Below are 25,021 nucleotides of genomic sequence, written 5' to 3' on the forward strand. Positions count from 1 at the left end.
ACTGCTGCTCTGGCTGTTTTTTGCTGTTGAACGCACATTGAGAGTGACTCAGAGCCCGACACAGCAATTCATCTCGTCGCGTTAGTTTTCATGTCCGGGGCCTGCTCCATCAGTGAAATAAGTTCCCCACATTTCCCCACAGCTCGTGCTTCCCATTGCCAGACTGCAAAATGACGTCACATCACCCCCTTTTTGTCCCGCGCTCCCGTCAAGGAGAGGAAACCGACGGGACACACACACACACACACTAACCACACAGGCCTTGCTTGAAATGCAGCATTTTAATGTAGTTATAAAACTGTATTTTGAAAAAAAACAAAAACAAAAAAAAAAAATCACTCCCCCTTATCAATCCCAAATTTTCGTTTCCTTTTTTACATTTGGTAAGAATAAGACAAAAAAAAAAAAAGTAGTCTCTTGAAATAGCAATTCACATCAATTAATAAACACCATGTCATGTATAAATATTACTAAAAATCTGGGCTGTTGCTACAGTGAGGTTCTTCCTCCCCCTGTGTTAGCATCAGCTCAGACACGACAGCAGCAGCAATGCTGGGCTGTCCTCCAGCATGCCATGGGTCAGAAAAGTCCAGCGCCCCCCCCCCCAAAAAAAATAAAAATATAGAGACAATCCCACTGTGGGATGGGATGCTTCTTATTCACACTTTTTTTTTTTAAAAATTATCGCCTGCTGTTAGAAACAGATGCACAGTTCATAGGTGAAACTGTGGAAATCAGACACAAATGTGAATTTTTTTCGTTTGTTTGTTTTGCTTCCAGTTCAAAATGAGACAATTCCTCAACTCACTCAAAACACAGCCTATGGCTCCTGTTCATAGACGCCATAGTGAATTATTGTATGGTTGGGCAGTGCGTTAAGTCTCCTTATGAAACTGTTCACTTTCACATCTGTGCATTTCAGACCTGAGGGCCCTCGAAGCAGGCAGACAGAGGAGTGGAGTAGACTGAACATGGGGAGAGTAGGACGTGTGGCAAGAAAAACAGCTCAAACATCAAATGAGGAAAGGCAGGAGAACAATGAAAATCCATCCATGAAATCTTATCCAAAGCTACAAAAATGTTCTTTTTCATAAAAGCTGTTAAAACTCGTTTGTTTGTTTGTTATCACAAATCAAATTAAAAGCAGGACAAAATGTACTGTAAAAACATTCATTAATACAAGGCCATTTTGAGTTGAGTGTTAGCGTATATTGTGTGATTTACAGTGCTTGTATAACCACTTGGCAGCCACTTTCAAGAAACAACCCCCTTGATTATTATTATTATTATTATTATACCACTATTAGCATCTGTCTTTTGCAAAAAGCCGTATGCATGTTGCATCATTAAATTAGAAAGCGCCACATAGGCCAGTGCTGTGCTTAAACTTTCTGTAGAGGCTTACAGCTGCTGCTAAATGCAGGTGCCAGACGTGAGACAGAGAAATGAAACATAAAACACATCGGAGTCAATGACAGACTTTGAACCTGTGACTGGTGAGTGCAATTCTGTGTCGACAGCATGTAAGTCTCTCAAGTTCTACAAGTCCCCCATGTCTTAAAAAAAAAAAAAAGGCAAAACAAACAAACAGGAAATCGCCCCTGATTGGCTCACAATTACCCCACGTGGCACAATGGTATTTCCTGTAAACATTTCTTAGAATGTTCATAAAAACACCCTCCCCATTTAAAACACAAAAATATATAGAAATTTATTTTTACATGGACATATATATATATCTATATATATATATATATATATAAGTAAAGGCCTTAAAATATTTTCCATTCTGCTCCTTGAAAGTCACAGTTCCCTTCAGTGGATTTTCAGCCTTAAATGCACCTAAAAGGAAAAACAGAGATTATTTCACAGCTTTCTCCATCACAGCATTACTGAATGAAACAAAATGGCAAAACATAAGCCCCGAACTTGCCTACCATGCCAAGTCTTAGTACCAGGTTTTATTCCTTCTTTTTCTGGCTCCGTTCTTTCTTAGGCACCAGCACCATACGAAGGTATGGCATGATTAAAAAGGCTACGAGGAAGAAAATGTGACCACAGAAATAGACAGACGAATACACCTGAAAAACAAAAACGACAGAGCAGTCAAATGAAGATTTTCATTTACACATCCCAGTGTTATGAATGACACCTGCTCTGTCTCCACCTCACCGGTCCACTAGTAAAAACTTTTCTTGTCTTGCTTTAAAAATCTTGGATCTAAATACTTATGTCATAAAAGTGACTTGCAGCTTGGTTTCATGGTGCCATGCACAGACACTGCAGCCATTTCATGTTCCTAACTTGAATAACTTGAGTTCTACTTGCACACAAAAGGTAGCAGCCTCACATTTCACATCGCTTGGAAACTGCAAATAGATTTTTGAGCTCTACAGTTTTTCCTGTGTGCTCATGCACTGATCGGAACAGGTGTTTTAAATAGTTAAATGAGCCAAAAGGAGCAAGAAAATCACATGTTGTAAATCACAGCCTTGCTTGTTTAAAATCTGCATTATATTTCTTTGTCTCGCTGGCAACATGCTCCTCACAAACGCAGCCCCTTGTGTTTTTTTGTTTTTTTTATGCAGTGCTGTTTTTGGTCCGAACATCCAGTGATTTAACCTGTTCTCAGCATCCACAGTTTGTGGACGCTGAGAACAGGTCCCTCCCTCGGTCCCTTTACCTGAACTATGACACCCAAATCTGAATGACTTAAGTGAGAACTACCACATTTAACCTATGACTCTATTGTTAAAGGGTTGTGAGTTACCTTGAGCCATTTGTCATAGGTGAAGAGGCAGAATGGCACTAGGGGGTAGCCCATGAAGAGCCAGTGTATAAACTGCTGGACTACATAGATGAGAGGGTAGAATGCGCTGTTGGCCAGTTTCGTCAACAAGGGACTGTCCCTCACCAGTGCCAGGGCCTGTCACACACACACACACACACACACACACACACACACACACACACACACACACACACACACACACACACACACACACACACACACACACACACACACACACACATATTTCATAACTGTTACAGAAATATAATAAAAAATGGTTATATAAACTGATGTCAAATTGCGACTGCAGTCAATATTTAATTACAAGCCCATTCAGCAGTGAGGTACATTTGATCAATAGCGTTAAGCTATTTAATAACAAGAGCTTGTCTCTTGTTAAAATTTAAACAGTGGGTTCATACTGACAAGGTGCAAAGAAAGAGTCAATAAGCATGAAGTAAGAGAAAACAACAAATTAACCACCTACTGGAATAAATACCCAAGTGGTTTATAACTCTTCATACCTGTCTCTCTACAGTTATGATGAAAAACTCCATGGAGAAGCACAAGATGTATCCGGAGTGAAGGCCATGCCAAACTGTCAGAAAGAACAGTGTGGCCACGTGAGACATGGTCTTATTGCCAAGGAACTTCAACCGCTTGAAGACGTGTCTTTAAAAAAAATAAAAATAAATCAATGAGAGAGAGAGAGAACAAAAATCAAGTCAAGAGTTTTGGATCATCTTATTGACTAAAAATCTGGATAAGGGCAGTCAGAAATACCTAATGAATCAGCTATCTCTGTCTACATAGCCAGCACTCACTTACCTGGACATTGCTGTTGCATAGCAACTGAGGTTATATTAAAACATTTCAACAACTTTGAGTCCTCTGCAAGGGTATTCATCAATTCAGTGGTGACCCAGACTACAGTGTGTGCACAGTGTGTTTTCAGTCTTTAGACTATAGTATTTTGTTTTGTGACACTAGTCACAAGCTGAAGTACTAGCTCTAGAGAGAAGGGTCAGACAAACAAGCATATGAAACACCACTGATTAAAAGTTTGTCCAAGGCCTCAGTATGTTTCAAACACAGTGCCTGTCAGATCATTAACAGCATCTGAACCTGCCCCACATACGCACACGCCTTTCACCTCTGTAAAATTGGGAGGTTGTTTCAGGCAGTTTATTTTACTTTCTGCAACTGAATGTCTGACAAGCACTCCCTCTTAACACAGCAACTGACTGGGTGTGTAGGCATGAGAAAGTAGGAAGGATTTTAACTTCTTTCCAAAGCTCTCTTTTTTCACATTTCACACAACTATTTCTGTCTTTTGTGCTTTTGTGTTTACGGCCAGCTGCAACACCATGAATGCCTTTGAGGAGATACTGTCTGGAGGTAGTAACTGAAATAAAACATGACGTATATGAAGCGTCCCCTGCAGCTAACTTCTCTAATTACTTACTGTATGTTGTATGAGTTTAAATGCCTCACAAAAAAGAATGTTATGTAATTCTATCTAGCTTTTCTTCCAGAAGAAGAAGGGTTAAGAAATACAGAATCAATCTAACATAGAGTTACCTGAACCCATTTATTACTAAACTGCTTTAACGTGTGCTGAGAGACCTGTAACTCAGAGGTGGCACACATGAGACTATAAACAGATTTTTCTTCATAGGCCAAACAAAGAGAGCATTTTAAGTGTCAAGTGTGTGTCTACCAAGGACCTGAGAGTTCTCCATCGACCAGTCATATACAGTATAATGCCACCCATTAGTAAAGTTCTAATTTACTTCATTAGTTACCTGTAGAGAGACATTTCACATTTCTGCATCCTTTTATTTCCACTTTAAAAACCAATTCTCCCTTCTTCACTCTCTGTGTCTCATGCGGTTTTGAACGGTAGAAAGTAAAAGTACGCCTAGGCAGCTTATGCATTCAAATGAAATGGACCATGTAATAAACTGTATGTTAAATAAATTGCTTTGCTCACTGTGGTCACCGTCAAATGGTGTCACGTGTGCGCAGAATTTCATGCATGAAGCTGCTCCTGGAAAAGTGGCTGTTATTGTGTGAAAACTTTTATACCCCTCCCCAGGATGTCTGCTCCCTCCCTGTGATGATTCATCTAGTTATGTGATATCAGGCTACTCCTTCTTGAAGCACTGGATTGAACTGTCTTGCCCTTTACATTGCTGTTATCATCTAAGTAAATGTTTAACGTTTAACGCCACCACTCTGAATACGAGTAAGAGAAGCTCAAGGATTTCAGGCTCCACACTGACCTGGCAGCCCAGGCGTTAGTGTTGATGTTGAAGGAAGCAATGGTTCCTCCAAAAAGCGGCGTGGTTTCAAAGAGCCACACCTTCATGTTGGCACAGGCGTCCCACTGGTGCTTGCCATCCACAACACCACTGTAGCCTAGTCCAGACAGTATACACACACCCTCCTGTAACACACATCAAAGACACATTACGGCCATCATTCGCTTGTGTCATATGACACCATGAAGCAAAAAAACCTGATAAACTGGGAATGTACATATTAATGTGGGCTGATCGGGGTGTGACATAAAAAATGTAATCATGCACATTTGAGTGAATGAAAATGTATGTAAAGGGTGATCATTTTCCTGTTAATGCTCTCTCATAGCAAGTGTTGAGCTGGGCACTGGGTTTAAATGCAGTTTCACATAAATGATGTACATGAAGTGTGCACAAATTTGCAGATCAAGTGGCTACTTACCGCTATGAGCCAACAGCTGACATATTTATACAAAATGACTTTAGCCCAAAGCAGAATAAACACACAGCGATACCAGAAAGGCTGAGCCTGTGGAAAGGACACAGTTTTCCATTTTAGACTGTGACTTGTCTTGCACTGAAAGATGAATGAGTACATTGTGATTATTTGTCGTTCTCACCTCATACTCATCTGTTAAGTAGTAGCTGTCTGGGTAATAGGGACCAAATACTGCAAATATCACCAGGAAGGCAAAACCCAGAGTAAACCTCTTCATAGCTGGTATAAAACTGAAATACAAAGAAAGGAAACAATGAGGATGGGAGATGGCAAGGCAATAATGTTAACTGCAGAGTTGTGACCCTGGACAGTTTTCTTTTAAGCAGAGATGTAATAAAGATGAGTTTTAGCTCCTTTTACATAATTTTCTCACTCTTTTACCTGTTTGGAGGCTTTCCAGGGCAGTCGGTGAGCTCCCCTGCCACCAGCCTCTGGTAGCTGCGCATTGTAAACTGGGGCCCCACCAGAAAGCCTCCATAGAAGTAGGAAAAGCCACAGACCTCGAGCAGAGAAGGCACAGACTGCAGGGCTGCTTGCTTCTGCTCTGAATTCAGCTGGGACTGGGATTTAAGATAGGGGAAGAAAAACACCATAAAAAAAAAGAAAAAGAAGAAGAGGAATAGAAAGGAGGGATGGCAGGAAGGAAAGAAGTGAACGGAAATGATAGAGAGAGAGAGGGCATTTTAAAACACTGACCACAACTACAATGACCCCAAACTCAATATTACTGAACTAAATGCTCATTAACTGTCATTTAACTACAGGCTGTAAACTGTGTGCTGAAGCGTAACCCTTGCCCATCATTTGATAATATAATAATAAATAATAATGTATGCAGGGGCCCACATCTCTCACGATCCTTCTTTTGCACTTGCCTAGTGTGCCCAATTACCTTCTCTGGAGCTGCAGGTAAGTATTGTTTGCTTTACAACAAAGCATTTGTTTGCTTAAGTAACCTTGCGGAATCTACTATGCTACAGTCAGTGTTTGAGTCACACTGAACCAAAATCTTCTCCCACATACTGTAGATTGTGGTAAATTTTATAGGCTAACAAACAATTTTGCTGAGGCAATAATAACTGGCTGATTAATCTTGTCTTGAGGCCCTAAACTATTTTGCTTGTCCCAAGTAACTTGTTTGTATTTAGTGACTGACTGTAGCTGCGTGAAAGCCAGAAATGACATTTACAGAAAAAGAAATGACCACTACAGATAAATTGTGAGCAGAAGTCAAACAAAGAACATGCCATAACAGATCAATATATTGACCCAATGATCAAGCAAGCAAAAGCAAGAGAGATCAACCAACTCACTGGTTCCTTCCCGCCGTCATAGTAATCAAATGACAAACCTGTAATCAGAAAATGCAACTGGTGTCAGAGACTATGTTAGGGTGACTAATGCTGTCATGATCATTTGAATGAATATCTTATGGCATCCAGAGGCCCTGTCAGTAGTCTATCAATGTGTTAATCTTTCACTAGAGAACAGAGGGAGGATACAACAACAAAAACAGGAAGACATCAAATCAAACATGAGACAAGATCTCTCTTATATGAAACAATTGGGTTTGTGAAGCAGAGCAGTGCAAAGAGACCTAGAGTCCACTCACCAACAAGTTTAAGCATGAGGACACAATGAGGCATGGTCCACTTGATGTCATACTCCTCTGTTGCTGTGTAGTAATACCCTGCCAGCAGGTATACCTGCAGTAAGAAGAGGAGAGGAGAAAAAATGAAAAACAAAAAGATCTAGGAAGCAAAGCGCGGCCTTATCAAATACAAGCCGATGTCAATCACAGTGGGCACCTTTCTGTTTAAAAACTTGGCTTCACTACCATATTTCTCCAAATGTGGGTATAAAAAAAACAAGACACTGTAAAAATAAATGTTCCAACATTCCCACAGGAAGTATGTAACAACACCATAAGATCGCTGGCCTTAGTTGTAAGTGGCCCTTTTAAGTATACTGGACAAACTGTGTGTAGACATTAACAAGGAAATCAAAGGAAATCACAGACTGCAGATGCAGAAATCAGTTAGAAGACTGCGCAGACCAACTGGGCAGTACCCGAGCCACTGCAGTAAAAGTCTGGCGGTGCACAATTGGGAGCTATTTCTATAAATGGAAAAGGAGAAAGAAAAAGAAACAGCAGAACACCTCACCATTTGAAAGGTAAAGCTGCTCAGGACAGCTGTTACTGTCCTTCCCATGAGCCTCAGCATCAGGAATTGGACAAGGATGCATACTGCGGAGTGATAAAGCTGAGGGCCTGGGAAAGAGATGAAAAGAGGGATGGGTGGGGGATGATGGTGAGTGCAGTCAAGTGTGACCTGTAGGACTGGACATGACAACAGCATTTTGCCTCCACAGTTCAGCATTGACAGAGATGGAGAGACGACGCCAAGGTACAGACATGACAAACATCCGACTTGAAATGAGTTTTCAAAGAGGGTTGGAAGAAAAAGTATTCCACAAGGAGAGAGATAATGCAACAGACCTGCTGTAAAATCCAAGTGCAGCCACAACAGAATAAAGAGAAGAGAAAGAAATCAATGTTAGCAGTTTGTGTTTAGTCCAGCATGCCACCCTCATCCTTTTATCTTTTCATCCTGTCCAGAGATGCACTTCTTACCATTGTTGTCACTATGGCAAATAAAAGATATAGCATTACTCTCCTGTAGAGCTGAAACAATTAGTCGTATTATCGATTTACCTTGACAATAATCTGCAGATTTTGTCTATGCAATTTCAGATGATAGTAAAAAATGCATATTATAACTCACCACATTTACTAGATAAAACAAGCCAAAACCAGAAAATGTTTGGCATTTTTGACTGAAAAATGACTAAAACAAGTAGTCCATTATTAAAAATTAATTCATCTTTGGGTTTCTGACTGTTGGCTGGACAAAAGAAGCAATCTGAATTTGAAGAACATTTACTTCCTCGTCAACCAGGAAATTACTTAATATTAGTTGATGACTCATCCACATGGAAAAGACTTAGCTTGAGCTTTGAACAGACATTGCTAAGCCATTTTGTTCCATTTGACTTGAGACTAACTTACTAATTTGTGACTTGCTGAACAATAACTTTATCACACCTCTGGTAGGTTAAAGCATCTGAGCTTGGCTTTAAGTGCTAACATGCAATGTTGCCTTTAAATTTAAAGGTACCCTGTGGTCTTTTTGACCGCTAGTAGCACTATGGAGCAGTTTTATGAGCTGGTCCCTGTTTTGTTTATCTCATGCACACACGAGAAAAACATCAACGTCCCATCAAAGGCAGGGAAGAAGAAGAAGACTGCTAGCAAGTAAATTTGCAAATGTTTTATGAAGAACTAAATGAACTTGTTAGACCTCAGGGATACACAGTACGTTTTGGTGAGCAAAACTGAATTTAAATATAATGTTTCTTTGTTTAGAAGAAAACTCCACAGGGTAGCTTTAAAGAAGGCCTGACACACATCTTCACAAACTCGACTGTTTTCAACTGTGGTAGGATAAATGAACACAACTATACATAAATAATGATGTTATTATTTTTTAACAGCTGAATAATAAAAAAATAATATAATATGAATAATAATAAAATAAATAAATAATGCCTATGCAGTCTTTCCACCACAAACACAACACAAAGTTTCCTCTTCCTCTCACCAAAGTTGAATGCTGCTAGAGCCAGTCCAGAGAATGTGTGGAACAAGTGGACAACAGTGGCAGGCTGGTAGAACAAGAACTTCCGGTACACCAGAGCACAGGGATACCCTGAAGGAGAGACAAGGAGAAATACAGGGGAAGAAAAACAAAAAAAAAACTGTCACAGTGTGTACTTTCAGATCAACTAAGTGAGCTACTGTTGACACCTCGTGGTATTAACAACACTGACCTTGCGGCAAAAACATATGGCACACACACGCCCCAACACATTAGCACCACTTGTGCGCATGTGTGGTGTGTGTTGGTGCAAATCTAGCATCTCAGGGAGAAAGATAACTGCCCTAACTGGGACAATGGAAAGAACAAACACTCACCAGTCATCGTGGTGAAATGTCTTCTTACATAGGATCATCTAGTTCAGTTTGACTTGTTCTTGTTCACATTTTGACTCAACACAATGTAGTTGCAGATTGATATTTGCAGTAAATATCTGAGATGTAGAAATGTTATGTAATGTTATATATAAACTTATGGCTTCACTGAGCGTGTGAATGTGATAATAAAACAAGTGAGAAGCCAAACAGTACAACATCTGAATCTGCTGTTTCTGACTGGATGACAGGAGAAGGACCTCACAACTCTGTCCTACCAGAGACTAGAAAAGAACTAGTTATACCCTCCAATTAGTGGGTATAACAGAAGGGTTTGCATATTCACATGCACTGCTGCAGCTTAAATGCAGCTTAATATAAAATGCTGCTTCATTTGATCTTGAACATAAATCAACAGTCAAGTTTCCTGCTGCTTCTGCTGACTAACTTTAAAAGATAAGGTGTATGAATAATGAACTGATCTTTATAACAAGTATTGTTGGTGTCTGTGCCATAGATCTCCACTGTTGTCCAAATTCTAAAAACCCATCAATGAACCACACCATTGCACTGGTAGAAAAGTTGCTTTATAATGATGACAAGAGGGCACTGTCCTGCTGCCATAAATAAAACAAAGTGCATTTTAACTTGTGTATTACTATTACTTTGAAAATATAACTGGGTTCAAGTCCCACTCAGTGAACTGCTATGTAGCAGCTCTTGCAAATCAGCCGACTGAGCAAAGCCTAACGTATGTAGAGCAGAGGAAATACTGACAAAACCTCCAGTTATTTCAGGCTCCAATGTACAAGGCAGTTGCTATATGATTACAATATTATGCAAGACACATGAAGTAACACCAGGAAAAGGAGCCTGCAACAGGCTGACAGACGGGGTTCAGGCATTAGCTAACCAAAGTCTGATCTGAATGGGCATGTTCAGTCTGTTGTATTGCACTGTGTGGGGCTACACAGACAGAAAAACAGACCATGTGTCCATGTGTCAGAGCAAAGTTCAGAGGACAGCGTGGAGGACACTTCCCCCCACCCCATCCACACACACACCCCTGACATTCCCACCCTGTAGTCCTGAAGTAGAGCTGTGTTACAACCTCTAATAAAACATCAGGTCTGAAGTTGAAGCAAACTTATGCATCTCAAAAAAACAAAACAAACAAACAAACAGTAAACTCATGGTAAACTGTAACATACCCCCTCTACTCAAATGAGTAGGAGTAGCATATTTTTGGCAGCCTGAACTCATTCTCCTTGACAAAGCTTTTCCCTCCCCCAACAACACTGGGGCTATTATTTTCACCCGACCTCAACACCAACACAGCTCTCATACAATAACCCTAATCCTACAAGCCCACTAACAATTTCATCTCACTGGAGGAGGAGGGAGTATTTTGGTAGTCTGGATTTGTATCTGTCTAGTTTACTTGACCTAGTTGTGTAGTTTGGTAGCTGGTCCAACAAATAGGGCATTAATTAAAGAGGGAGCAGACAAATTCCGACAACACTTGACAGCACACCAAAGCCCCACTCACAAAAAAACTAGCTGGAGTACCACAACCTTCACGCCGGTTACCAACCACACTTTCGCCGCTGATGGTGACATTTTGCAGGAAACCTGAACGTTGATGGTGTGTGCCATTTATTCCAGGGCTCTCTGGAGATTAATCCGTTGTTTTGGGGAAGCCCGTGACTAATCAATGAGTGTAAATCTTTAGCTGTTGGCAAACTGGCAGAACAAGACAGCCGGTGGTGTTCCGCCTGTAGCTATGTATCACAGTCCATAACTGACTGAGCGTCATGTTAGCAGTGACAGTTACACACAGCGGTGGGAGATACCCGCTACCCGGACCTGTCACCTGGGCTGGGTGCAATTTCGGCTGGCTACCACAATTAACTAACCCCATGAGACAAAACTCACCGATTAAAATTGATAAAATGAGTCGAACCGCTGGCTCCGGGGAACCTAAAGACTCCGACAGTTTCTCCAGCAAGGGAGCCGCCATCTTTCTTGTGGGCGGAAACGTCTCTTCACGACGGTTCAGTGAACTGAACCAACTCACGGCACGCACACAAACGCATACACACACACACACCCTTATAAACCCGCGGTTCAACCTCTTTCAAAGTTAAACTGTGTGATTCCCCACCTCCAGGCCCTCCTCTCCCGCCGTACCACAGTTTTATTGGTAATTTCTGTGTCACTAAAGGTTGCACCCTGGCGCTGACAGGTATTTCCAGCACACAATCCAGAATTATGCAACGAAGTGCAGCGACCCAGTCAACCGATGCATTTAAGTACGTGAAGAAAAAAAAAACATTTGTAATCAAACCAGACCTTACAGGATGGTGGACGTTTGCCCCCAAATGGTGAAACGCAGGAATAACAGTGCTGGTTGGCTGCAAAACCCTCAACCATAAATGCATTAGACCTCTGTTAGTTATAACTCGTGTTTTACTGAATGAGCGTTTAATAAGTCGCTCTGTCATCCCTCACCTGAATTGAAACAGCAGAACGACATGGCATCCAAGTAACCCAACACACCCCGCAAAAAGGGTTGGGAAGCTTAACCATATCAACTTCGTTTAAACGTATTGTTTCTTTGAACAGCATGTGTGGGCTTCTCTTTAAGAGAAACCTTCTAGAGAAATACATAAAGAGCAAACAATTCCTTGATAAACTAGAGCGGCTTGGTATGGGTAGTATTCTAAATACACATCTTATTGTTATGGTGTTGCAGTGTATCTCGGTAAAGAGCGGACGAAAATGAGAAAAAAAAACACAAAACAAAAGTAAAATGAGTATTTATGTCAAACACAAATTGACAAACCTCTTTTTGAATTCAACTTTATGTGCGCAGAACAATGTTTTTTAGCCGCAGTGCATGCAGGGTATGCAAAAACGGGATGAATATCTTCCAATCAGAAGGCTCCATATTCGACTGAGACTGCACAAAGAGGGCGGGACTTTTGTCGTTTCAGCCAATCAAACACGGCCTCAGTCACAGGTCTCTGTCACAGCGCATCTGATCTATTTTAAGTTGTGATTCTCTGCCAAATGTGTTCAGATGGTAGTTTCTGTGTTTTACATTGCAATTAAAGAAATTAATGTAAGTCCCCAAGGGAAAATGTTTAGATTAGAAATATTAAAACTGAAACTATATTTGTGTTTTTGATGCAATCACTGTGCCTGTGGTTAATTAATTCCATACAAGATCAGTTTATAATAACTGATTACACATTTCCATTAAAGTACACAATTTATTTATTGCTTCATTCATTCATTTGTTGCAGGATGTGGTTTCTTTCAGCTACAATTATGCAGCTAATCATACAACAAATATTACTCATACCTAGGGCTGCTGCTAACAGTTGTTTTCATTATCAATTAATCTGATGGTTATTTTCTCGATTAACCGATTGGTATATAAAACATCACCGAACAGCAATAAATGTCCATCACAATATCCTAAAAATCTTCAGTTTACTGTAATATAAAATTAACAGCAGCTAATTTTCACATTTGAGAAGCTGTAACTATCAAACTTTTTGACATTTCTACTTGAAAAAAAAAAAAAACCCAAAACTTAATCAGTTATCAAGATAGTTTCTACTTGATCAATCACCTAATTCAACCCATTAATTTGGGGTTGTGATTTACTTCTGTTCCAAACTATGCCAAAAAAGGGATACAAACAGCACGAATGTTAATTTCATATCCTCCTGAGACCTGGCAATTCTTTTTTGTCCTCTGTGGGGGACATGAGTCTGAGACCCCTAGGTCAAAATGTCATTTATAGAATCTATCCTTTTAAGTGGACATCCTGGGCTTTCTTTTGATGCCTCAGTTGTGGGGTTGTGACCAATGCACTGTCTTTTCAAAGTGGTGGGAATTCCAACTTCCACATTTTATGGCAACAAGAGATAAGTCATTTTTGCAGATATCATGTTTCTGTTGCTAAAAACACATTTTTTATTCAATGTCCTTTGTAGTGGACATCAGGACTTGCTGTCCAGCTAGACAGCTTCTCTTGCTCTCATAAATTGCAGAGCCCACTGAGGCCCCACCGCAGCCTCCCTCTGTCGGGGTCTTGCTTAACATCACTCTCTGCCATCACTGCCACCACCTCTGTCACTGCTCATCACTGCCCCTCCCAGGCACAGTAAAGAGCATTCGTAACAGATTGGCAAACAAATCTTATGTTTTGCGATCACTTGTTTTTGTTAGTTTTCTACTTGTGCAACTTTTGGCCAATTCTCTGGGTCCAGTGAAGACCCATGGTACGTTTTCGCCTTGGGCCCCCACTGTAACAGGTGCACTTGAATGCAGCATGACATTTTGCTCTTCCCCTTCCTCAAATAGGAAGATGCGTTTGCGGGCGTGCCGCCATAAACCAATGGAGCCGTGAGAGAGGAGGGGTTAAATTTTCCATGTTCATAAATACCCCCTGCTGCTCTCTCACGTCCGCTGTCTTGCCCCAGACGAAGTGGACCTTGGTGTTTTGACGGCACCGTTTTTAATTTTCAGCAAACACCTCCTCAAAAAAAAAAAAAAAACTACGCAAACATGAGCAGGAAATTCTTCGTTGGTGGAAACTGGAAGATGAACGGCGACAAGAAAAGCCTCGGGGAGCTCATCCAGACCATGAACGGAGCCAAGGTGGACCCCAATGTCGGTACGTGGATTCGGACAACCGTTACACCAAATCTCTCTTTGAGCCCTTCGTTTTCTGGTTAACAGTGTCTCACTTTGAGTTGCTTTAGCCACGTATCATTTCCTCCTTTTTATGTGACGACCTGGTTTCCATCCAGAGTCAGCACGGCTCGGCCATTCAGTGAATCAATGACACCATTAGCAACATGTACCTCCGTCTCCTTCGTTTTATACCCCTATGAAATAACATTCAGCGTGAGTTCTTTCTTTTCCCAATATTAACGAAGCTAACACACAACCACAGGCGGACAGAAATGTATGAATACGGATGAGAGACGCTCATATGGGAGTTTCTGTAATGTCGGTGGTGGGTGTGCGTTTGCAGCAGCACGTAGTCCAACAGTCAGCCCTGCCTCTGCTGGAAGAGAGCAGGGTGCATTCAGTTGCATGCAAGTGAGCCTGGCCGCTCTTCCTTGACCTGTATGCTGATGATAGATTAGACTATTGTGAGCTTCTTTGCGAGTTATTTTTATTTTAACTTGTTGCGACGGTCTGTTAGAGGAGTTGCCCTCACGACCGCGGAGGTATTAAACACAGTTGTCCATTTATGGTAATCTGGTCTTACATTTTTCCAACGCGGCCTGAATGCAGCAGTAGACATTTGCCCTGTTGCTGTCTGCTTCCTGCAGTCTGGAGACAAACTGCCAACAAGATGCTGCTGCTGCTGTTTTAACTTACTGTTCCACTTTCTTTCATTGCATGATCAGTCTGAACACACACAGGGAGACGCTGAATGTGTCTAGGCCTGTTTCCGCTGTCATCAGGCCAGTTGTGCTCCTCCTGCAAACTGGTGTTATGCAACTGTATTGTTGTGTATGCCAGTCACTGGCCTGATCTGCACTAACTGCCTTTCTGTTCAGCATACCCTTGGACCTTGCTCCATTAATGAGTCCAACCCCCGTACGGTGCCTGACTGAAACCCAAGCAGGCTTCTCCCACTGGCCTCTCTTCTGAGCTTTAAAGTCAAAGTTCAGTTGTTTCCTCCCCAGACTAATTTTCTTCACATGAAGTGAAGAAATTTAAACTCCTTTATTTGACCTTTTGAACTATGGCTTATGACTTTTCCTTGACTTCTCCAGAATGCAGCCCTGTAGGCGACCTTTTGGAGGCTGAACTCAGACCTTTAATGTAGAGAGGTCTGAGTGTGGCCGTGGAGAAATGACCTTTACCCAACCAATAATAACGGGAGGCGTTTAATATAGACTCCTGTAACCCCAAAGATATAGTTACATTGTGAATGTCGGTGTCTTAACTTTACTGTCCTCTGCTTGACTCATGCAGACTGTACTGCTATTGACTTCATTAAAATCATTTTTGCACATGAGGGCAAACATAATATAATTTGTCAGTTGGGCAGTAGTAGCAGTAAACGGGTATATTGATGTATTTGGTTGAAAGTACAAATCTGGTGATTTTATTTTGATATTAGTGATGCTCCAAAAAGTATTACCGATGTGATGAAGCCTTTAACAACCTCTGAAAACAGTAATAACTCAAATTGAATTGTTGCACATTGATGTATATTGTTGTTCATGTAAGACCTGTCAATCAATTCAACCATCGATGGCAGTCTTTGTGTTTTGAACTTACATTTAGTTGAATTACTGAGTCTGTCCATAAACATCAAGAGTGAAAAGTCTGGACTTTTTTCTAGAAATCCCTGTGGTGGTGTAGTTCTGTGGGAAAAAATGCAGATGTAGAGTGGTATTTGGCAACAGTTCAGGCTTGTTGTTCAGTAGATATACATTATCCAGACTGGTCCATAGCTGTTAGGCACACATTTGGGCAAGAAGAATAAAATGCAAGAAATATACAGTATAAGAAAATTGTGTCATGGTCTTGGTGCTGTTTGTGGTTTTCGTTGCTTTCTCCATGTCCTAAAGGCTACGTTACTGTGAAGTGATACAACCCTTTGAAATGAAGACTGAATAATTATGTTACTAATGTTTACTGTTTCTCTGAATTCTTTTGTATGTACAGTTAATGTACACTATAAAACACTAAAAAATCTAACCCAACCTAACCTAAGCTTTGTTTTGTACTTCTGTGTTAATAGAGGTGGTGTGCGGTGCTCCATCAATCTACCTGGACTTTGCCAGGTCCAAGCTGGATGCCAAGTTCGGTGTGGCTGCTCAGAACTGCTACAAAGTTCCCAAGGGTGCCTTCACTGGGGAGATCAGGTACGCTATTCGTCCATCAGAGGAAAATGACAAAGGTTGCAGAAGTAGCTCCAGGATCAGGATCTGTCAGATCACAGATACACAGTCTTGTGCTTTCAGATGGAGCAGATTTGATTATTTTGTATTTAATGTATATGTGTCTTTCAGCCCTGCGATGATCAAGGACTGTGGTGTGAACTGGGTGATCCTGGGACACTCTGAGAGGCGCCACGTCTTCGGCGAGAGTGATGAGGTAATTCTGGGTGATTTTATCTTGTACATTCAGTTTGCACCAGCTTTATCATTTGTCTGTAACAACACTGAGTTTTTAAAAAATGTAAAAAAAAATGACAAAAAATACATCATTGCATCTCATGTTGTTTTAGCTCATTGGCCAGAAGACAGCCCACGCTCTGGAAAACGGTCTTGGTGTGATTGCCTGCATTGGCGAGAAGCTGGACGAGAGAGAGGGCGGCATCACAGAGAAGGTCGTCTTTGCTCAGACCAAGGTCATCGCAGGTACACGACTCCTGACAGTCCCACTGGAGAGGTTTATATACACAGGAGAGAGTCTAAATGTTGTAACACACATTTCAGGGGAAGGTTGTGCAAGCTAGAGTGTGCTGGAAATCAGAAAACTTGCGAAACACAATTTCAGGTCTTATCACACGTCTCTTTCACAGACAATGTAAAGGACTGGAGCAAGGTCGTGCTTGCTTATGAGCCTGTGTGGGCCATTGGTACCGGCAAGACTGCCTCCCCACAGCAGGTAAATATTAGAAACCACTGAATATGTACTGATTACTACAGTCTCTTACTGGAACCCATCACAATGTGACTGTTGTCCTTTGTGACATCTCAGGCTCAGGAGGTTCATGAGAAACTGAGGGAGTGGCTGAAGACCAATGTATCTGAGGCTGTGGCCCAATCTGTGAGGATCATCTATGGAGGTAAGTCAGCGTGACGAGACGGAAAATGAGCACATTCACATTTCCCACATCCATCTCTTCTCATGAGCTTATTCTCTCCCTCTCAGGTTCTGTGACCGGTGCTACCTGTAAAGAACTTGCCTCCCAGAAGGACGTTGATGGTTTCCTTGTGGGTGGAGCCTCCCTCAAGCCAGAGTTTGTCGATATCATCAACGCCAAGGCATAAAAACCCAGGCAGCTGCAAAGTGACCATGTCCAGATCAGAGGCCTGCTCCATTCAGATGATCCAGTTCCATCGTCCCTCTCTCTCAGCACTTAGTCGTCTTCCCCTGTTTATTCAAAGTATTTTGTGTTATGATGTCATTCCCTCCTTTTCCTTTTCTTTTTTGGGTATAGTTTGTCCCGAGGAAAAGGGACAGGTTGACACATGCACTGTACTGCACTGAAAAGAGTTAAGTCCACTGAGAATAGTCTGTGTGCATACTAACTTCCACACCAAGTGCTCAAGCTGTAAAAGACTGACAGTTAAACCTTGAGGTGGACGAGCAGTCCACTCCTTTACTTGAACAGTTTACCAACTTTTCTTTGTGTAAACGGTGTCACAGCTCTTGTCAATCGGATTTATTTGCCTTTTTAATATTGGTGTCTCTTTTTGTGTAATTATGATGTTCTGTGGCTTTTACCTCCCTGTAGACGTGCATGATCCGCTCTCTCATTGGCTATTTCACCAAGAGGGAGGTGTTCATTACGTGTTGATCATATTGTGTCATGGCCGTTGGTCCAAGGGTGGGATAGCTGTAAGGAAACATTATAATAAACGGTTTAGAGACAGTTTCAGTGTTTTGTCTCTTGTTTTTTTTTTGTCCCAGTGACATCTATCCTATGGATTTCTGTTGACATATACATGTGAGTCAATTTCATAACCTGCTCTTCAGACTGCTGTGTGTTCATATACACACATTAATCCCAGTGGTATTCTCAGGATGGCAGAGAGAGAGTGTCTCATTACAAGAGTGAACTCCTGTTAAGACAATGCCATGCAGAGAAGCATTTCACTGCTATTTTTATCCCGGAGCTCAACCAAAACAGACTCGAAGCAGCCAAAGATTCACATATCGGCGGAAAATGTAGTGCCACTTATACACCTCTATACAGACAGTTAATGTCTCATAGCCTGTAAAATAAAACACACTCTGAAGTTCCCTCTTACATGTCAATGTTGACACAAGGGCAAGAGTGTTTTTTCTCGTAGAGATATAAAAATTAAACTGGGGTGGGGGAATTACATGCAAGCAAGGCAGGAAAACTGCAGTTAATCTTAGTCACCAGCCTAGGTGCCCCCAGGAGTGTATTTGTATTGGTTAATACACACAGTCTTTGTGAACTAAGTGCATAAACAATTAGAGTATTTTGAATTGGCTATGAGAGCTCATGAAGTGCAAATGTTTGAGGTGTCCAAATTATTCTGTTTGGATGCTTTGGGTTTGTCTTTGTGGTCTGGAGCTGGATTGTTTAGCCTTTATTTACACAGGGTAGGTTGTTTAGTACATACAATCTTTAGCAGCAATACCCTGTTCAGTGGCGGTTCTACATTGAACTACTCCCTAGGCAACTCCCCCTCCCCCCTCCTCGCCCGTGCCAAAAACCGCCACTGTAACAGACAATAAACCAGATACAGGCAGGATGGCATCAGTTATTTTGAATGGGCTTGAAGTTACAGACGGGTACACACACAGTAAGTGTATTGATTTTTAGGTTACATGAGCTAAGTGCACTAACAGCACTAAACAGTCTTTCTCATTTGGGTTTCTGAAGCGTCAATCAGTCCCTGGAGAAGCAGGTTAGTTCAGTTCAGGTTGAGGTCAGGATTTCATTATGGACCTCCTTTGCAACCCACAGGTCTGTCCTCAGCAAACACTCTCTCTCTCTCTCTCTCTCTCTCTCTCTCTCTCTCTCTCTCTCTCTCTCTTTTTAGCCAAGTATTTACTTTGTCTGTGTCCTTATAGTCTCACTGTGCTGAAACAACCACAGGACTGAACACAATTCTGCAAGCATTGTATGTACATGTGGTGGACAAAAAAAAAAAAAATTACCTGTAGTCCAATAAATTTATTTTGTGTGTTGTTTTGCTGTTAATGCTATTTGTGGTGTAGTTTTGCTAATGATGCTGTTGTATTCATATTTTTTTTAAAAAAAGATAATAAAACAAACAAATTTATTTACTGTATGTACGTATGTATGTTGCTCTGCCATAACAGTTATCACTGCGAAGCTCATGATGCTCAGTTAATCTTGGAAATGTGAAAATTCAATTGTACATTTGTTACTGAGGTCACAGTTAAAGGTGGTGCTGACCTGGACTGCAGTTAACTGAGAGGTGTTCATATTTTTCTGTCCTTCTCATTTACATGAACATCTTGACAGAACAGTTGTATTGGATCACATTAGACTGTACAAGTGTACCTGATAAAGGGGGCACTGAGTGTGGTCCTAATTATAAGGTGTTCCCTTGAATTCGTCCACCTCCCTCTGCAGCCTGGAGACTGCTGGAAAAGGAGTGTCTGCCCTCCGGTCCGGTAGGGGGCGATGGTGTCTCGCATTGAACGCTTTGCGTGGCTCGGTCTCATGTCCGTGTTTACAAGCGAAGCGTGACGTTCACGGACTCGCATGAATATCGTCTCCGAGTGCAACTGGAAGCTATTAATTTCCTCTGAAAATGTCCAGAATGCTGTCACTGAAAGCCTTTCTCAGCGAGAGACTGACAGCAGCAGCGGAGGAGATATTTGGAGCTGTTGAAAAGACAATAGCCGAGTACAAAGAGGAGATTGCTCGTTCAAAAGATTTAGAAATCAGTCGTCTCAGGATGCAGCTGAAGCTCCTCAAGTCAGGTTGGTTTGAGTGGAATCTCTCTGCGACCAAACCTCATGCACCTTTGCATTGATATTCAGTTTAAATGGCATGATTGTGATTTTGTTCTTGGTCTTTTTTTTGTCCCTCAGACACCCGGGCAGATAGATGTCTTGGAACCCAGCTGCAGCAGCACACCCATCACCACCACCACCATCATCCTCCTCCTCCTCCTCAGCAGCATCAACACCATCAGTCAGTTCCTGCAGTGGAGGCCCCTGAGTCCCAGCACTGTGAGGAGGATGAGGGCAGCAGCATGGAACAGGAGCATCCGGAGCCCTCACAGGTCAAGAAGGAGCAGCAGAAGAGCCACAGGGATTTCTGGATGGGTCACGATGCAGAGCAACTTGAAAGCCTTGAGTCAGACATCAAAGACTTCATCTCATCTCCTTCCAGTCTTAAAACTGGTCTGCAGGACCCCACATTACCCTTCCACCCCTACCACCACCACAATAACAATAACAACAACACCACCACCGGTGAGGAGGGTAAAGAAAAACCCTACAGCTGCTCGGTTTGCGAAAAGCGCTTCAGTAACTGTTCCCACCTCGCAGCTCATATCAGGACACACACAGGGGAGAGGCCATACAGATGTGAGATATGCAGGAAGACTTTTATCACAACGAGCGCCCTGAACAGACACCAGACCATCCACACCGAGGGGAAACACTTTGTGTGTAATTATTGTGGTAAATCCTTTAAATGGATGGAGTCTCTTGGCAGACACATGAGAAGTGTTCACAAGAGAGAAAACATGCCCATATGACACTCTGTAGACAGACATTGAAACCACACTTGTCCAATAGATTAGATATGTTATTATATATTAGTTATCTATGACTTAATTGTATAACACCCACTAGGTGCAAACAAAGAATGTAATGTCTGTTTTCTGTGTTTAGTTGTGAATTATGTTAATGTGCATGGACCTAACAAAGCCTTGTGTACATAACACACTAGCTGCACTAAATTATGAGCAAATAAGCTGTAAGAGAAAACTCACGTAATGTTTTTTTTTAAAACTAATTATGGTCAATTTATTCTTACAGAATAAAGTCTCAATACTTCTAAACATTCTGGTATTGTTAACTGTATTCTGCTTTCTGGTGCAGGAACATTAGTAAAAGGATGTTGCTCTGTGCTCCACTAGGTGGCAGTAACAGCATTTCATTCATAATTTCTCATCAATCTACAGTTTTTTTGTGGCAGCACTCAGACCCATGTGTGTAATGTACTGAGGGTGTACACCTCTGGGAGCTGCAGTATTCTCAGCTGGTCGCATTCTTACAATCAGAACATTCAAAAAACATGATGGTGGTAGGTTCACCTCAGTACGTTTCTTTTATCTGTGCAGTATAAGAGCAGAACATGTGGGGTACAACCACAGACCATTTAAAATTTAAAAATTGATTTAGTAATAATTAAATATTTAAATGGTACGGGTATTCTTTCCCCAGTATTTTCCCTGAGGAGAGTTCATTTTCTGTTTACTGCAAGTGAGGAAAGAACTGAATAGCGGTAACTCCCTTTTTTCCCCCTTTTTATTTACCCTTGAGTTATATTTTGTTTGGAAAAATAATCCTCCGTCACATTGTGTGACAGTATCATATGTAGTTTCTTTATGAGCTTTTTAAAAATCCAGAGTTCCATGTTTATCAAATGGAAATACAGCAGGTACAGAAAGTATTCAGACCCCCTTAAATTTGTTATATTGCAGCCATTTGCTAAAATCATTTAAGTTAATTTTTTTCTTCATTATAGACACAGCACCCCATATTGACAGAGAAACACAATTGTTGAAATTTTTGCAGATTTATTAAAAAAGAAAAACTGAAATATCACACGGCCATAAGCATTCAGACCCACATTCATCTTTCATTTGATTGCAACCAGTCGTCCTGTCCCTGCAGCTGAAAAACACCCCCACAGCATGATGCTGCCACCACCATGCTTCACTGTTGGGACTGTATTGGACAGGTGATGAGCAGTGCCTGGTTTTCTCCACGCATACCGCTTAGAATTAAGGCCAAAAAGTTCTATCTTGGTCTCATCAGACCAGAGAATCTTATTTCTCACCATCTTGGCGTCCTTCAGGTGTTTTTTAGCAAACTCCATGCGGGCTTTCATATGTCTTGCACTGAGGAGAGGCTTCCGTCGGGCCACTCTGCCATAAACCCCCGACTGGTGGAGGGCTGCAGTGATGGTTGACTTTCTAGAACTTTCTCCCACCTCCCGACTGCATCTCTGGAGCTCAGCCACAGTGATCTTTGGGTTCTTCTTTACCTCTCTCACCAAGGCTCTTCCCCCCCGAGTTTGGCCAGACGGCCAGCTCTAGGAAGGGTTCTGGTCGTCCCAAACGTCTTCCATTTAAGGATTAGGGAGGCCACTGTGCTCTTAGGAACCTTAAGTGCAGCAGAAAATTTTTTGGGTTTGTCTTTGGCCAGATCTGTGCCTTGCCACAATTCTGTCTCTGAGCTCTTCAGGCAGTTCCTTTGACCTCATGATTCTCATTTGCTCTGACATGCACTGTGAGCTGTGAGGTCTTATATAGACAGGTGTGTGGCCTTCCTAATCAAGTCCAATCTGTATAATCAAACACAGCTGGACTCCAATGAAGTGTAGAAGTGTGGTGTAGTACCCGAGTGAAATATATGAGGGTCACAGCAAAGGGTCTGAGTGCTTATGGCTGTGCGATATTTCAGTTTTTCTTTTTTAATAAATCTGCAAAAATGTCAACAATTCTGTGTTTCTCTGTCAATATGGGGTGCTGTGTGTACATTAATGAGGAAAAAATGAACTTGATTTTACTTGATTTTAGTAAATGGCTGCAATTTAACAAAGATTTTAGGGGGTCTGAATACTTTCCGTACCCACTGTATTCTGGTTGCCTGATGCAGTATTATAAATTAATTTCTGTAAACATTCATCTTGACATAGTTGGTGTCTTTGGAAACTCTGGGATCACCACTAGAGTTTTAAATAAAGTCCTGTGGGTTTGAACTATATTTAGCTTCACAGCTTGAGTTTGTAATGACCGATCCACTGGTGGGTCAGTGACATTTAGAGAGTTTAAACCTCATAGTGGTATTTAAAAGAAATGAAGAAACTGGCTTAAAGGACCTCATGAACCACAGTGAATTTCCACATAAAATTATACCCAAATGGGCTTTAAGCGCACATTATTTATGATTTATATTTGACAAACCATTTTTTCTCCATTTTTTTTTCAACACCAGGCATTTTGACTTGTTTTAGTAGGAAAAGCACAGGTGTTACTCATAATATTAACAATGGCTCTGCTCTTTTCACGTGTCCCAGGAAATCATGACAGTGAGCCAGCATGAACAATAGCAGAATAACCTGCCTAGGTGCCTAATCGTGAGAGGAAGTTTAGGGCTTCTGAGTGAGACACAGAGTGAAACAGGTGGTTGAAGGAGCAAGGAGCCAAAAACACACCTAGTATTAATTAGTATGAATTTATTTGAATTTGGTAGCTACTGGAAAGTGGGTTGGTAGCACAGTGTTTGTCCTGGCGGAGTGTCCGTGTAGTAACGTCCAAACTCTGAGGCAGGTTTGGCAAATATGTCCATGACTGTTAACTCATTTTTTCTTCTTCTAAAATTTATGGTTCTTGACTGTAGTTCACACAGCATAGCCAAAAGTATGCGGACACCCCTGGGGCTAGAAGACATTTTTGACATGTCTTCGTTGGAAAAGCACAAAATTAATGATAGCTGAATTACATTTAGCAGCCTCAATTTCAGGATCCTGGTATTGTGCATGATGGCTCACTGTCACACTGACACACTGTCATGACTTACTGGGAGACTTAAATAGAGTGGAACTATTGCTGATTCTAAAATATTAGACTATTAGTAACATCTGGGATTTTCCTACCCTGACAAGTCAAAATATCTGCTGTGACTATTAACATAGTATATAATGATATTTTAGAAAATAGTCCATTTCCAACTTCATGGAAACAATTTGGGAAAGCTTTTTCTTGTGTCAACATGGAAATGTCCCCCATGCCCCATGCACAAAGCGAAGTCCATCAGTGGTTTTCCAGGTTTGGTGTAGAAGAACTTGACAAAGCCCTGGTCTATACTCCATCTAACACCTTTGACATGAACTAGACAAACCAACGGTGAGCCAGGTCTCTTGTGCTCTTGTGTCTTAATGGGAGCAAATACCTGAAGCCTGGTCCTTAAACAATCATGTGTTCAGATGTCTACACACTTTTGGCCACGTGGTGCATTTGGCACAAAATATCAATCAAAGCTGCTGCTGAAAGACACACACGGACACACACAGAGTCCTGCTCCCTCCTCAGGGTGGAATTAGACAGGGCTTCTGCTGCCCTTTCTATTTGCTGTCATGATGAAGCTATTACTAATATTCAGGGGTGAGACTGGGATTTGTAAATCAGGGGAGCTGTAAGTGTCGACTGTGTGTAGAGTTGGATCATTATAAAGAGTATATACGAATCTTCAGTGAGCATGATCTGAGGTCATACTAATGACATTTACTTGAGTTCCTGATACCGACTGTGGTAAGTATCTAGAACCTACGCTTCGTTCGAGTCCAGTAATGCTGTAGAACATCTTGTTGAACTGGATTATTATTTCAGGCGACACTCACTCATTGGAGAGAGATTTTGCTGAGAGCACTC

At 41.5% G+C, this 25,021-nt stretch overlaps 3 protein-coding genes and 1 non-coding gene across 4 annotated transcripts; 2 read left to right on the forward strand and 2 right to left on the reverse strand.

The window, feature by feature from the left end:
• Nucleotides 1-679: 679 nt before the first annotated feature.
• lpcat3 (lysophosphatidylcholine acyltransferase 3) lies at nucleotides 680-11,735 on the reverse strand. The gene is made up of 13 exons (XM_041044251.1): nucleotides 11,562-11,735; nucleotides 9,256-9,363; nucleotides 7,759-7,865; nucleotides 7,206-7,299; nucleotides 6,907-6,944; nucleotides 5,975-6,153; nucleotides 5,715-5,823; nucleotides 5,537-5,623; nucleotides 5,077-5,240; nucleotides 3,316-3,463; nucleotides 2,771-2,926; nucleotides 1,938-2,081; nucleotides 680-1,842 (listed from the first exon to the last, which is right to left on the reverse strand). Exons 1-12 carry the CDS (start codon nucleotides 11,644-11,646, stop codon nucleotides 1,962-1,964), a joined length of 1,395 nt encoding a protein of 464 aa, XP_040900185.1. The 5' UTR covers nucleotides 11,647-11,735; the 3' UTR covers nucleotides 680-1,842; nucleotides 1,938-1,961.
• Nucleotides 11,736-12,256: 521 nt separating this feature from the next.
• Nucleotides 12,257-12,311, reverse strand: LOC121186670. Its single transcript, XR_005894524.1, has one exon. It is a non-coding gene; the product is annotated as a U7 small nuclear RNA (small nuclear RNA).
• Nucleotides 12,312-14,097: 1,786 nt separating this feature from the next.
• Nucleotides 14,098-18,272, forward strand: tpi1b (triosephosphate isomerase 1b). The gene is made up of 7 exons (XM_041044329.1): nucleotides 14,098-14,316; nucleotides 16,411-16,534; nucleotides 16,682-16,766; nucleotides 16,900-17,032; nucleotides 17,197-17,282; nucleotides 17,376-17,463; nucleotides 17,550-18,272. Exons 1-7 carry the CDS (start codon nucleotides 14,208-14,210, stop codon nucleotides 17,666-17,668), a joined length of 744 nt encoding a protein of 247 aa, XP_040900263.1. The 5' UTR covers nucleotides 14,098-14,207; the 3' UTR covers nucleotides 17,669-18,272.
• Nucleotides 18,273-20,110: 1,838 nt separating this feature from the next.
• LOC121185837 (zinc finger protein 3 homolog) lies at nucleotides 20,111-21,382 on the forward strand. Its single transcript, XM_041044298.1, has 2 exons — nucleotides 20,111-20,330; nucleotides 20,442-21,382. The coding sequence occupies exons 1-2, from the start codon at nucleotides 20,159-20,161 to the stop codon at nucleotides 21,113-21,115; spliced, it is 846 nt and encodes a 281-aa protein (XP_040900232.1). The 5' UTR covers nucleotides 20,111-20,158; the 3' UTR covers nucleotides 21,116-21,382.
• Nucleotides 21,383-25,021: the final 3,639 nt, after the last annotated feature.

The sequence above is a fragment of the Toxotes jaculatrix genome, chromosome 8 (assembly GCF_017976425.1).
Source record: "Toxotes jaculatrix isolate fToxJac2 chromosome 8, fToxJac2.pri, whole genome shotgun sequence".
NCBI classification, from domain to species: Eukaryota; Metazoa; Chordata; class Actinopteri; family Toxotidae; genus Toxotes; species Toxotes jaculatrix.